The 14,302-nt window shown below is 38.0% G+C and overlaps 1 protein-coding gene across 5 annotated transcripts; it reads left to right on the top strand.

The window, feature by feature from the left end:
- The first annotated feature begins 1,187 nt into the window (after positions 1-1,187).
- Positions 1,188-14,109, top strand: LOC131799532 (cyclic nucleotide-gated channel alpha-3). 5 transcript variants are annotated; one of them, XM_059117241.2, is made up of 14 exons: positions 3,669-3,798; positions 4,070-5,303; positions 8,438-8,496; positions 8,829-8,890; positions 9,002-9,090; positions 9,486-9,591; positions 10,029-10,183; positions 10,442-10,528; positions 10,984-11,080; positions 11,368-11,808; positions 12,504-12,608; positions 12,727-12,825; positions 13,186-13,238; positions 13,477-14,109. In XM_059117241.2, the coding sequence occupies exons 1-14, from the start codon at positions 3,672-3,674 to the stop codon at positions 13,511-13,513; spliced, it is 2,751 nt and encodes a 916-aa protein (XP_058973224.2). In that variant the 5' UTR covers positions 3,669-3,671; the 3' UTR covers positions 13,514-14,109. The 5 variants fall into 5 exon arrangements, with proteins under 5 accessions (XP_066018685.1, XP_058973224.2, XP_058973223.2 ...); XM_059117240.2 differs by lacking the exon at positions 13,186-13,238; XM_066162588.1 differs by lacking the exon at positions 3,669-3,798 and adding an exon at positions 1,188-1,311 and having other exon boundaries at positions 12,727-14,109.
- The last annotated feature ends 193 nt before the right edge of the window (positions 14,110-14,302 follow it).

Here is a 14,302-nt window from a genome sequence, read left to right as displayed (position 1 = left end):
AAAAAGGGCTATTGGTTATCAAATTATTATGAGGCTCCTATGTGATGTGCGATACCGTTCCTTTTGCCTTCACTGAAAATGGAAAGAAATTACTGTGAGAATAAAATATTTGTTGAAGGTATTGAATGTCTTTTAATCAGCTTCGTTTGCTTTAGACGTACGGCCTACATATGAAGTCAACACTGAGTGGGAGAAATGGTGATAAGAAAAAAAAAACTGTAATAGTATCTTTAAAAAGTTTTATTGATAAAGGCTTTTTAAATTCATTGAAGCGGGTTCTTTCAAATTAGTTAAGTCGGAGATTGAATCTGTCTTTCCGGCAACAGTTGGTACATGCTATGCTTTTTCCCAACAAGTGGTATTCAAAACCGGATAAAAGGATGCACCTCGCGCTAAGATAGCTGTGAATAGAGCGGAATATTGGACACAAATATCGATTTCAAAGAAAAAGCCGACAATTATTGATGTTTAAAAATATCCGAGTTTATCAGCAAACAAGCTTCAAGAGATAGAATGAAGGCACGTACTGCCGAGTGTCTTGATCAAGTAGTGCCTGGGTTTTAACGATCTTTTTATCAAAAACTCGGTTGCGAAATTAGAATTCACGCGAAGTGGTTGATAGCAATTTTTGGAAGATGTACGTGCACTTGCTTTTAGTGGAGAAAGACGTAAAAGTTTTTTTAGCTCCGTCATCAAATTGCATTATTTGCGAAGAGAAGACACTTGATATGCGTAAACTAAATAATGAATTTAAATAAATGAAATATGTACAAATCACCTCACTTTGGCGAGGGAAGAAAAAAATTGAATTGAATTGAGGAAAGGTTTATGTAAGTTATAATATCAGAAATATAACTATGACAAGGTAATGTGATTTTGATGGTACTTTGAAGACAGTTCAGGCGTCCGGAAGGCACGTTCTATGAAACATCTATAATAAACGGTAATCATTCTCAAAATTGGAACAGTCACTCTTATATATTTACGTAGATTGTCACATCTCTTGATAATATATGGAAATTGCTTCAATTTCGAAAGGTACGCAAGGAAATGTGTGTTTCTTTGCACGACGTGTAAAACGTGACAGGATTTCTTCGTTATTGTTGTTTTTATTAAATTTCCTAAAGCTTTTAGAGTTGGAATATATATGGAAGTATTTTCATGTTTTGTATGTCACTTGGCGGGACGTGAGTTATTTCCAGCTGTGACGTCATCAATAACTTGATCTGAGCAATTCACCGTGAATTAATACCCGTATGAAGTCGGTCGCAGATCACTTTCTGTGTCTAACGGGAAGGAAATTGACATGAGGTGAGTGAAATTTTGCTTACAAACTAATATTTGACCTTTGCAGTGAAGGGTCTAGAAATTGTTCAGATTCAGAGATTTAACATCGGCTATTGAAGTATCAGCATATATATTTAGGGAAATTTCGCACCCGTCCTTAAATTTTTCCAGTATAATTAGGTCACTAGTCTGTGGTTGTGTTCTTGACAGAATGTGAAACTCACTCTTCTCACTGTTTTCTACGAGCTCTGCTAGAACTTTTAATCTTAATAATTTCTGCCTTTAAATTTGGACTCTGACCATTTGCACGATTCAGACAAGAATTATCACTAATTATAATTTTGAATGTTTTCCGCTGTAGGAAGCTACAAAAACGTCAGAAATTCTCAAGAAAGCCTTTTTCATTTGATGCGTTCGCAAAAATTGTCTTGTTCTATGATTGTAGGCCTCTTATATTATTACAACGCATTTGTTTCTATGTATTTCGCAATATATGAATTGACTCGTGAACGAAATTGAAATTGAAAATTTGGGCTCTGACCATTTGCACGATTCGGACAAGAATTATCACTAATTATAATTTGAATGTTTTCCGCTGTAGGAAGCTACAAAAACGTCAGAAATTCTCAAGAAAGCCTTTTTCATTTGATGCGTTCGCAAAAATTGTCTTGTTCTATCATTGTAGGCGTCTTATGTTATTACAACGCATTTTTTTCTATGTATTTTGCAATATATGAATTGACTCGTGAACGAAATTGAAATTGAAAAGAGCAAGGGTTTGTTTTTTTTCGTAATGTTTCGTTTGTTGTGCCCACTACATAAATATAACTTGTCATTTATAGATTTTGAAAATCCTTGGAAAAATGCGTCTGAAAAGTTTCTCTTTTTAGCTCTGTATCCATCAATCGAGGGGGATTATTTTTAAAAAGCGAGTAAACCTTTTTCATTACCATTCATATATATAAATTATCTTAGCCTACCGTTCTTGTATTTTTAATGTTATTCAACGATCGCTGGTAGCTTTGGCGGATGGAACGTGACGAGAAGAGCGGAAGATATTTATGTAATTGTTATCTTACAACTAAACATTTCTTTTTCATCAAATTGAAACCTTTAAGATCACAAACAAAACCAAATCCAGTCTGTATTTTTGTATCACTCGAAATACATCTGCTAATAAGCGGATGAAATACTTTATATTCATCGTTATCATTAAAACTACCACACAGTGAATGCACTAATATATTTTCAAAGAATAAATTAGCATTGACAGCCGTCCTCAATGCACAATCAATTTTTTCTCGTTAGTAACTTAAGATTCGTTGAGGGATCAAACAGTTTTGATGTGGAACAGTTCACACTGAGTTTATACTTACGCTTCTCCAAACTGTTGAATAAATCTGTCTTAAGTAAAAATGGAAAATGTTTACATTATCTCAGTCCTTCGAAATAATCAAGTTTGTTTTCTTCCAATAATTTCACACGCTTGTATTTGAAATTAAATGGCAAAAACCGCCTGTCATCTTTTTTGATGTCACGCAAACGCTGCGAATTTGTTTGCCTGAAAGATGAATAGAATCACCACAACTTCAACCAAATTTGAATTTCAAAGCAGCTTTTTTCTCCTCTGACTTGGAAATTGAATTTGTTCTGAAAAATGTCAATCACCGTGTCACTGAGACAAAGAAAAAAGTCCTCCGTAGTTATTTGAATTCACTCATTTATTTGTTCATTTATTTCTCTCTATTCATTTTTTAATTTATTCTCCCTTTAAAGATGCTTGGAAGTGATATGAAAATGGGAACAATTTTGTTAAACTCGGAAACTGATTGACCCACTAACGACGAGGGAATAAGACACAATTCACAATTATATCCCTGTCCGGCGTAAACAATGTTTTCATTCCCCTGACGCTTCTCTCTTCCATAATTTGAGGTACCAGTACTTTAAGTTCGGGAGGAATCATTCAAAATTTTGACGAGACAATTTTTTTTTGCTATGCTTCGTGTACCTTCACGGACTTTTTCTTGTGGAGTTTGTTGCCATGAAGTTTTGGTTACTGATAGTTGGAATTCTGACAGCGCGTGAAGAACAAAGCACTGATATTAGTCACTTTTCATTAGTTAGATTACGAGGTGTTAATCTCCGAGTTTGCGCTAAATATTACAGGGCACTTTTGGTCTCGATTTCATTTGTCCAACTGTATTGTCATCTTAGTACAATTGTCACGGTATAATTGAGTCATTCTACGGTAGAAGTTACACGGCGAAGACCGGAAACACGTAAAACTTGTTCCAACTTCATGTTCGATCTCTACCTCGATTTGCCGCTGATTAATCATGATGTAATTGGTTTAAAAGAATGCGATTTGACAACGGAGATACATGAGCCACATACACAACTCACTTAAAACCAAGAGTGGCTCAGATACCAATAACACAATACATCCGGGAAAAGAAAGAAAAAAACTGGATTGGTCTCTTGAGACTCAGGATATCGATAGAACACGAAGTACGAATAATAACTGCATCCTTTGACAGTTCCTCTAAGTTATTGTTTGAACAAGTGTTAAATGAAAATGTGAAACCATAATGCTTACAACGCAATTAGCAAAACCGTAATTTTGCGGTAAAATGAAAGAAGTCGGTTCACTCTGTTAACTTTGAGTTGATTTTTCTCATGAGATCCATTGTTCGACCATTAATTGATTTGACGAACGCGTGGTGTCCTCTCGAGTTTTGTTATTATCTAAAAGCTGATATTTACGCAACAATTTGTTTAGAAAACTCCCACTCAAGAGCGACCGGACTGACAAATATACAATGCAGCCAAAAAGACGAGTCAAATGAGGCCGCTATCATGGAAAAAGCCGTGAGGTTCGAGAATAAGGAGGACTCTGAAGACGACGAAACTGCTGTCAGACAGAGCCGCTCAAAGCATCAAAGCAGTCACACAAGTACACGCACAGAGGGTAACAGAAAACATGAAAGAGACAATTCTAGTGATAGCATAGAATCTTTGGCAAAATGGAGAACTGTCTCAAAACAAATTAGAAATGTTGTCTTGGTAAAGAACTCTGTGAAGCCTTCTCGCTCTCGAAAGCGTTCGGCGACTGTGAAGTCGCCAGCCACCATGGACCCATTCCTTCAGAAATTTAGCACACGGGATAATCGAAAGATAACTCCACCAAACAGAAAAAGAAAGCGAATTTCCAAGAAAAGCTCTTCTTCGCCTGGCGTTTTGTCAAACGCAACCTCTGCACAAGAACCTCGACGACCACGGCTTTCTATAGAAATCGAAAAAGAGCTTGATAGCGAGTTAGCTAGTGGTTCTGTTTACGAATATGACCAAGCAGTTCATTGGAAAGACAAGAATTTTATTTTTGACCCGGATGGGCTACACATTTGCGTCTGGTTTTATGTTCTTGTGTTTGCAATTCGGTACAATTTATGGGCCTTGATTACCAGGATCGCTTTTCCTGCCGCTCAGAGCGGTTTTTTAAAGATAGTGTGGTATCTCTTTGATTATTTTTGCGATGCAATTTACGTTTTGGACGTCGTTATTGCTGCAAGAACAGGTTTCCTAGAGGAAGGCATTCTAGTCATAGATACAAAACGAGTGTATATGCGGTACATTCGCTCTGTGGAGTTCATTGCCGATGTGGTGTCGTTGATTCCAACTGATATTTTATATGCAACATTAGGACCTCTTCCGCTTCTAAGAATCAACCGCATTGTCAAAGGATATAAGAGTTTTCGTATCAAAGCTGTTATGGAGTCACAAGCAAATTATCCTACTTTCTTACGCGTGTTCTTTCTCATGCATCTCATGTTCCTTCTTATTCATTGGAACGCTGCGTTCTATTTCATGATTTCCAGAGCGGAGGGATTTGGGACAAATGAGTGGGTTTATCAAGGCAATGGTTCCTTGTATCAGCAATATCTACAGTCATTTTACTGGTCGACATTAACTCTAACTGCGATAGGAGATTTGCCGCAGCCGACTACAAATCTCGAGTAAGTGATTTGTGTTTCTATTTCAGGTAATTTTAAACTGTGTAACTCATATAGTTCTGTTTAAATGCAGAGATTATAGCAAGTCTTGTCGTCTGACTCTTTGTTTGTTTGTTTTTCTCCGGTGAGAACCAGGTGCTCCACTGTATAATAAGTATGTAAAGTAAATTTTACAGCTCAACCTTAAATGTGTTGGACATTTTCCGAAAAAAAGGCGGTATTTTAAAGAAGTTGTAGCGGGCGAATGACAAAAACAAAAAGCGTTTTCGTTTAACAGTTTTTTTCAATACCTTTCTCTCTTGTAAGAATTTAAAATTCTGTACAAGATTTTGCATAATTTTAATATTCTTGATTAACATTAATGCTCCAAAATAGATTGACTAAAGACCCGTAGGGAATTGTACACATGTTGCGGTCAGCTTTTAAGACTTAGGTTTGAGTTCAGTTGAAGATGTACATTAGACTCCTGCGCTATAGCGCCCACGCTACCAATCAAAATGCGACGACGGCTAAGCTTTTATTTCTTTTGCTGCCCTGCACCAAAGAGAAATAGCAGGTGTCTGAAAAAAAAATAAGAAAGTATTAGGGTGATATTTTAAGACAGCGTAGGAATAGGTATACAAGGGCGACAAAATTGAAAGTTTTATGAATGCAAGTTTTACGTAAGTCAAGAGAACTTGTGTGAGCCTCTTCATCGCAACTTGAGTCAATCTCATTATCAACCCTAACTTAGAAAACCTCCGTATGTAAGTTCTCTTCTTTTGGTTTTTTTTTTCATTGCACGAAAGCGCATAAATAAATTCGTTTATCTATCCAAGTTCTTTTGCATTAGACGAAGCCCTGCTGAGCTTTTTCCTTACTGCGTTAACTCTTACGAGAAAATGTTTTCGCCCCGCGTTAGTTTCCACCTGCTTCTCGTTTGCACTAAAAAACGCGCGTCCTGTTTGAGCTCAGCCTGGAACAACACTTCATCAAGTGCAAGTTAGCAATAATCATTTTCGCTTTCAAACGTGGAGCAAAATTGTCACCAAGGACAAGAAAAATAATTTATCAAAAGGAATAAATCGAGTTTACCCTCCGTAGCTTAACAAAGGTTTATTTTACTCTAATGATTGTTCAGGGTTAATTTGCAAACATAAATATTGATCTGGTTTTCTTCCTTCAGCGTCAGTCATGGACATTATGAGGCCCTTTGACAATACGCAGCAATGCCTTTTTTACCTTCCATTTTTTCAACTGACAATGAATTAAAATCTTCAATACGTTTGCAACATTAATAGAAAAAATATGTTTGGTTCTTGGGATTTCCTCACCTACGCGCAGAAGTAACTTTTAAATTAAGAATCACGATTATTCTTTTAACATGAAAACAAGGTGTGACGTTTGTATACTGCCGAAAGAGATGCACATCAACTCAGGCATCGAATCTCGTTGACTTTCATCAAATTTTGAATTAACAGGGCCAAAAAAGACACGAATTTTAGTCCCCATTTCTGTTTCTATAAACTTATCCAATGTTTGTTTAAGGATTTTCGGTTTGCAGGCAGATTGTTAGGAACCCGGCAGTCAATTTCCTTTCGCCGTTTTGAAAAAAGAAAAAAAGCACTTTTTAGGCTTCCTTTTAATTTATAACAATGGTATTTAATATACATTACGAGCAGGTGTCACAAAGTAGTCGTAACAAATTTCAATTTACATGGCCTGTATCCATGGCCAACAAACGAGAGTGAACGACAAGAGAGAGAGGCTGCTGGAGAAATGTTAGCTTTTCGTCGCCAGAAGACCCAACGAAAGACAGTATAACAAGACGTGAAACTTTTTGTAGAGCATTAGATTGTTTGAGAGCAACTCGTTGCTTTTAAAAGCGGGTATTTAATTCTAAATCAATAATTAAAACTTTGTGGTTCTGTACACTCGTTTTGTTTATCTTTTTTCAAGCGATGCCACCCAGAACTGAACAAAATGACATGAAGTGATGTTTTTGTCAATGCCTCAAACTTGTCAACGCAGTTGAATTTGAAAATAATTTTACGAGCGATAAGCCGGCTTTTAATAATGAAGATGACAGCGATCTTTTCTAAAGCTGGCTTTTGAGAAAAAATGTTGGTGAAAGCTGGAGAAGTTTGTCACCCAAACAGATCAAATCAATCTTATGACTCGGCTTAAATAAATTACAAGCCCTTCAGCTTTGTCAAAAAGTTCTGTTAATAACGCTGGAAAGCTGTAATGACACTTTACGATTATTGAACTAAAATTCATATAGCCTGCAGTGTAGGCGTCTTCTTAGGGCGAGTTAACGTCAAGAAGCTTGAAGCTATTCAACCGGCCATGTTTATTGAAGATAAAGGCAGCGATGAGGGGAGGGGGCGGAGAAAGGCGCTCACCCCCTTGATACAAATTTGTTTCTCTCCCCTGCTTGCCGCTGTCATTAAAATCAGAGATGGCGGCCACAATTTTCGCTAACTAATACTGAGCACTCGCTCGCCCAAATTACGCCTGCTCTGTGGGCTAAAGTTCATATAACATTTACTTCGCTGTTAGCCAAAAGAGAAGACGACATTTGCAACAATTACGTGAATTTTGAAGTACATTTGTGAAGTGTTTGGGAAACATCTCGAACCTTTGGCCAGTTTGGCGAGGTAAAAGCCTCACTTGTACGTGATCTGGCGTGTTAGGCGAATTTTAATGTCGTCAGAGTAGTTTGCAGTTTTCAAAGGATTTTCCCTCCAATTTGAGATTCCTCTGTTTTGCCAAAACGTGGTGGCCACTGACTGTTTCTTGAAATCTACAAAAGCGCTCAAAGTCTTTTGAAATAAAAAAAAGAGAAAAGAAAGTACAATAGAAACAGAAGATCTTTTTCAGCCGATTCCGTGTGACTTGAGATTAAGTATATTTAAATGCTGAGCACTACTTGGTTCCCAGATCTCTATCCTTTGCCTCCTCCCCGTGAAGGTAGAAAGGAGGGAGCCTCGAAATGAATTTGATACTCAGACTATGGGCTGTCCTTTTTCCCAGTGTAATCCTTCGCGCCAATCTGAGCGGTTTGAAGAAGCCACTATCCGTAATCTTATTGATGCATGGCGGTGCTGAGAACATTTCAGAATGTCACTGAATTGACATTTTTTCTCAATTTTCAGATATGTTTACACAATCGCGTGCTACTTGACTGGTGTTTTCATGTTTGCGACCATCGTAGGTAATTCAGTTTTATATATTATTAAGTAATCAATACCTATCTGGTGGATTAAGGCATCTTTAAATGATCTTCAGCTCTCAAACCATCTTTCGTGCCTAAAATCGTCTGAAGGTCACCGACCTTGTTTTGGATTGGAGACAATCCATATTTATATTACAGACCATAGAGGGCATGTTGTGTAATTGTAGGTTCTCTGCAACAGCCAAAATAAACGTGGATGTAAGTGGACGCGGAAAGTTTCGAGGAAACCTTTTACTTACTGTGCATAGCATGGTATTCAAACCTAGAATGCTGAATTAACATTTAGTCATAATGTGCTTTATCTCGATCAGGTAATGCAGGAAGCATTATTGTGAATAGAAATGCGGTGAGAATGGATTTCGAAAAGCAAAGAGTAAGATTTCTCCTTCCTTAGTTCGCCTTTGTAAAGTTTAAATCTGAAATCTTTTGCTTTCGTCCTGCATCAGTCTCGTTTTACGAACGTTAATTATCTGGATTTTTGCAGGAAAATACCAAACAGTACATGAAGAAACACAACGTGCCTAAAGACTTGCAGAGGAGAGTGGTGATGTGGTATGACTACTCATGGGCTAGGTAAGATAATAAGTCGCTAATTATGATTGGTCCAGAAAACTCGCGTCACTTTTTCAACAAATCAGATTCAGATCGAATTGGTCACACGCGTTTCCCGCGCTTCAGGCAGTTTGCTTGTTTTTATTTCGATTTCTCATTGGCTCCTCCTTATATTTTCCTCGCTTTGATTGGCTGTTGCGTTTACTTTGGTTTTACGACACTCAATAGAAAAGCGCTCTAATCATAAACACTCTTCATCACTAGCCACTGATTATAAATTTATTATTAACGATGTTTTAATTTCATTGAACACTCCACCATCATACTGAATTTGGAAAACATGCTTAACGGTTCAAGTCATATTCCAGTTTGGTTGAGCCGTCGAACAAGTTGAAAATCATCATGTTCTGTTTTAGAGGTAGAATGAGTACCGGTGGAGGAGACCTTAATTCTCTGACGTTACTACCAAGTAAACTGAAGACTGAGATTGCTCTTCACGTTAATCTTGAAACGCTTCGAAAGGTACGATAAGTTGGAGATGAATTATTTTGGGGCTAAAGATAACGAGATTAACATCATGTGAAAACCTTAGAAATTTGCCGTCCGCTGGCTCGTCATCGTAACATAGCGTTCTATGAGACAATCCTCACTGATTTTATTTGTAAACCGCTTTTAGGCAATTTCAAAAATCGAAGAGGCCTGAAACCGTGGCCCCCAAGAGATTATAATCTCTCGGCGCTCCCCTTCCCCTCCCTCAATACCATATTCCTTGCCAGGTCTGTTTTGTACTCTGAGAGTTAGACTTTAGGTCTGCGTAGTTTTCCTTTGAGGATCTATTCCGCGGTCACATTATCATTGACATTTGAGTTATAATATGTGCTTATCTCATGCATGAATTTTTAAGAGAAAATTGTATGCAGATGTTTTTTGGTTTTTTGTTTCCTAATTGTATTTGTTAGGTGACGTTCTTGCAAAAGTGCCAGCCAGAATTTCTCCATCTCCTTGTCCTTCAAATGAAGTTGCGAATATTCACCCCTGGAGACCTCGTTTGCAGGAAAGGCGAGGTCGCACGAGAGATGTACGTCATAATCGATGGAAAGATCGAGGTGATAGGGTAAGAGTCATAGAGAACAAAGTTAAACCTATTACAGGTATGCATTCCGAAATCAGAGAAAGTGTCCTCTTTGATAAATGAGAGTTTTTGCTGAAGCAGGTTAAATTAGTGGGGTGTTCATTTGTGGTTGCGGTCATGAGTTGATGTATGCCAACAGGAGATGCCTCCCTATGGAAGTTGTCACTGTCCTGAGGCGGAGACTTAACGGCAAAAGGTTTCATTCTAATGATCTAGTAATTTTAATGCATATATTAACAGGGATCAAGGCCAAGTCCTTAAAGTCTTATCTGGAGGGGACTTCTTTGGTGAGATTGGAATTCTCAGCTTGAGCGAAGGCCAAAATAGGTGAGCATTCCATGTAATAAACGTACGATTGATTGCAGTCTCTCTGTCCTAAAAGCCAGTGTCTACCGGTTTCAATAATAAAGGAGTCTTGAGTATAGTTTACTTCTATATGTAAATTAACTACAGTAGGACATAACGATAGTAGACTACGATCTCAATGGGGGACAACTGGGGTCTGGGCTGACAAAGCGGGGACGGGGGAGGACATCAAGAATAGATATAAAAGAGAAAGTTAACCTCAGAATATTTAGGGCTGTTAACTGTGCGGTCCACTGAAGACTTGTCTTGTTCCATGCAAAACGAAAAAAAGATAACACCAGAGTAGAGAAGTTCACTACTTAATTGTTCTACAGCCAGCAGTACTAAGCGTATAGCACCTATTGACTTGGAAGTATGTACTCCACCGGTTTATTCTTTCCTGACGCTGAACTAGTGAGAATATTTTGTATTCGTAGACGAACAGCCGATGTTAGGACAGTAGGATATGTGGAATGTTTTGTTCTTGCAAAGGAAGATGTGCTGTCTGCCATCCGGGATTACCCTGAGGCACAGGTTAGTGGCTTCGCAACATTTGTAAATTGAAGAATATCACTCGGAAATTACCACCAGGTATTCGCAGATTTAGCTGGGGCATATTGGGTCACGAAAGGCGGTTAAACCAATCGCGTGCGAGCGAGAAGATTTATTACATGATCATATTATTCAGCCGCATGCTATCACATTTTAGCTTGCTTTTTCACAAAACAGTGGAACGGGTTAATAAGTCTGTAAGTAGCTGGCTTTCTTTCCTGAGATGTTCCCTGTACCAAGGATCTTTTGTTTCAAACTCATCTTTTTAGGCTGTGCTTGCTGACTATGGAAAAAAACGTTTGGAACGTCAAAACAGCTCACACGATCCGCGCTTCGTGGACATGGACGACAGTAAAGGCAGAGACTTGGACGCTTATGATCTCATAAACCATCAAAAAGCTGAAGAGTTTCAAAGCAAACTGACAACAAAATCCGTTCCCAACGGACTTTGTAGACGAACAAGTGCAAGCTTTTCACCGCTCGAGCGAGCCCCTCAACCATCACCTCGAGCGGTCCTGGAGCCGATTCCTTTGGCTAAATTAAGCAGATCTAGGCGACTCTCGAGCGAAGTGGAAATACAGTCTGCGGAATCATGTAACAGAAACGTTTCAGAAGCGCCATGCAGTAGCGACGAGCTTGTGAAAACGCTGTTTCATGATTCGTACATGGAAGCTTTGAACTTTCTCAAGAAAAATTTTGACGAGAACCTAGTAAGTTGGATACTGAAAAAACATTCTTAATAATCCTTAGTAACCCGCCTTAGTCATGAGTGCTACCGTGCAGCTTGTACTCCAGGATAGGATGTTGACTTGCCATGTATTAAAGTCAAATGAGGGATGAATAAATCTCTCCGTTTCCAAATTTCACCGGCTAAATCCAATAAATATTAATCCTGGATTAACTGCTTACAATTACGTCACAATATCAAGCCTTCTTAGTAAATATATTCACTTAAAAAGTAAAAAGTGTCACCGTCAGAAAAGGTAAGGAGCTTGTTCAAGGCAGCTTAAGATAGTTTCGTTAATTTTTTCATCATTAGTTCTTTTGCATATAGATACAGCGAAACTTTTTTTCGTGTTTTGCCCTACAATTGGTATCCAATATGCTCAATTATTTTCACAATATGTTGTGATCAATTTGTGACATGTTAGGTTACCATAGTAACACAACAGCTTCTCAGAGACAACTTTAAGTGAGCTTTATTTTCTTGTAATTCAAAAATGAAAGAAAACCTGTACACAAGATTTAGAGCTAAAAGAGAATATCTTAAGGAAGCACACGAAAAAATAACGAAACCTTTATAAGTTGGTCGAAATCTAAGGGAAATATTTAGCTCCGGCAGACAAACTCGCAAAAGACTGGAGAGAAATTATAACATTTGCAATGATTCATCTTTGCGTTTCAGGCAAAAGAAATGACGGATGTTCGCAAATCCCTAAAAAGTAGCGAAGAATCTAATAGACTAAAAGACGTTGACATCTCTCACCTCAACACCCGTCTATCAAACATGGTAAGTCGGTCATGTTACTTGAACCTAATCAATTGGTAGACTTTTAATTTTAAGTATATAACGAATGCTACATGATACTTTATGAGATTGTTGGAAATTTTGTTTTATTCATATGTAGGAGAAAGAACTTGAAAAGTGGAAAATTCGAGTAAAAGAGCTTGAGTCAGAAAACTTTATCAAAGATCAGACTATCAAACAGCTTCGGGAAGAGTCTGAGGTAAGGATAATGAAATCAGGTTCAAGGGAACGTCGTCTACCCCTTCGCCTGAAATTTCTCTCTCTCCAACTTTCTTCCATTTTAAAAATCCTAGACCAGGACGCTCACATTGCAGGCTAGACACGTGGGGTTTTAATTTCCATTTTACATCGAAACTTCAAAACTGATCGGTCTTCCCCAATGTTAGGTCAGTTCTCCAAAGGCCATTTTGTTTGTTTTCGTGGATGAGAGATAAGCCAGTCATCTGACTTAGAGGGCATTACAATATGTGCTCTTTGTTTGAACGATGTCTGTTTGGACTCAGCGCACTGTGGTTGGACCACGTAATAAAATGATGTTTCTTACCTTCCATCATTCTAGCTTCCAGAACGCCCCGTAAATGTACTGAGAAGAGACAAACATGTTATGGATCTGTAAGTTATCATAGTGTTCTGTTCCAGTGTCACTGCGCACTTGCACAGAAAGGCACCGAGAAAGCCAGCTATGGTAACGCACAACTTGAACACATGCAAGTCACTGGATTACAGTATCACTGTTTATCGTGGTATTGGTCGCAATTAGAACAATTAAGACCTCAAACACTTTGATTCGAATAAAGTAGGCTGCTTTTCAGTTACATCTTTCATACACTACTGTGTGTCAATCTTTTAGGATAGGGAGCTCATGTCATCAAGATCAAGAACTATGAGCAGCACAGTGAGCTCGTCGTCTCTAATGGACATGGAAAGATCAACAACTACCTATTGCTGACAGAAATTGTGCGGCTACTAAGAGAACACCAGAATTAATCTGGGGATTTGGGATGGCAGACAAAATGTTATGAATTTTGAGATTGGGCTCAGAATTATATACAGCTGTACTTTTGACATGGCAGCTAGGCGTTAAGCGTTAACCCATTACACAGCTGGCTATCCACATCGAGATTGCTCACCATAACCTGCCTTGCAGTTACAAAAAGATGTATGGCCGCCATTGTTCCAAGAGCAGTGCATGACAATGATCTGACGTAACTAGTAACATTATGATATGGTAATCATTTTAACAACTATTAACAGCCATTTTGTAATCGCACTATAATCATTTTGAAAGAATATTTGGATCAAATATACCTCTTATATCTTTTTTACCATCATCTCAGAGCTCTACAAAGAGATACTATAACAGAATCATTAAGTCTGACGCATTCATTCATCGCAAACGTGCGAATTGACAACTTCAGTAATGTGCATTTTGCCAAAAAAAAAAAGAACATCACTAATTCATCTAGGAGAATTGACTTGATAATTTTGTAACTTTGGTAAATCCTCCAGAAACCATGTGACCACTTCAATCTAAATCAATGAAAAGGTAACTTAAAATCATAGCTCCGTTTTGAGATTTTGCTTAGGGTTAAGGTTAACGTTAACCTAAGCTATCGAAAACTTTCTTCAGATGTACTGAAATTCGATTACGGATGAATCTTGCATAGCAAGCCACG

Source organism: Pocillopora verrucosa, chromosome 2, assembly GCF_036669915.1.
Source record: "Pocillopora verrucosa isolate sample1 chromosome 2, ASM3666991v2, whole genome shotgun sequence".
NCBI classification, from domain to species: Eukaryota; Metazoa; Cnidaria; class Anthozoa; order Scleractinia; family Pocilloporidae; genus Pocillopora; species Pocillopora verrucosa.
This window is presented reverse-complemented; position numbering and strand designations above follow the sequence as displayed.

Excerpts from the sequence above, each read along its gene's own strand:
- LOC131799532 (XM_066162586.1), top strand. The coding sequence starts at position 3,672 with ATGAGCCACATACACAACTCACTTAAAACCAAGAGTGGCTCAGATACC. Across the intron at positions 3,799-4,069 it reads GGATATCGATAGAACACGAA|AAAACTCCCACTCAAGAGCG; the intron begins GTACGAATAATA and ends CAATTTGTTTAG. Across the intron at positions 12,609-12,726 it reads ACACCCGTCTATCAAACATG|GAGAAAGAACTTGAAAAGTG; the intron begins GTAAGTCGGTCA and ends ATTCATATGTAG.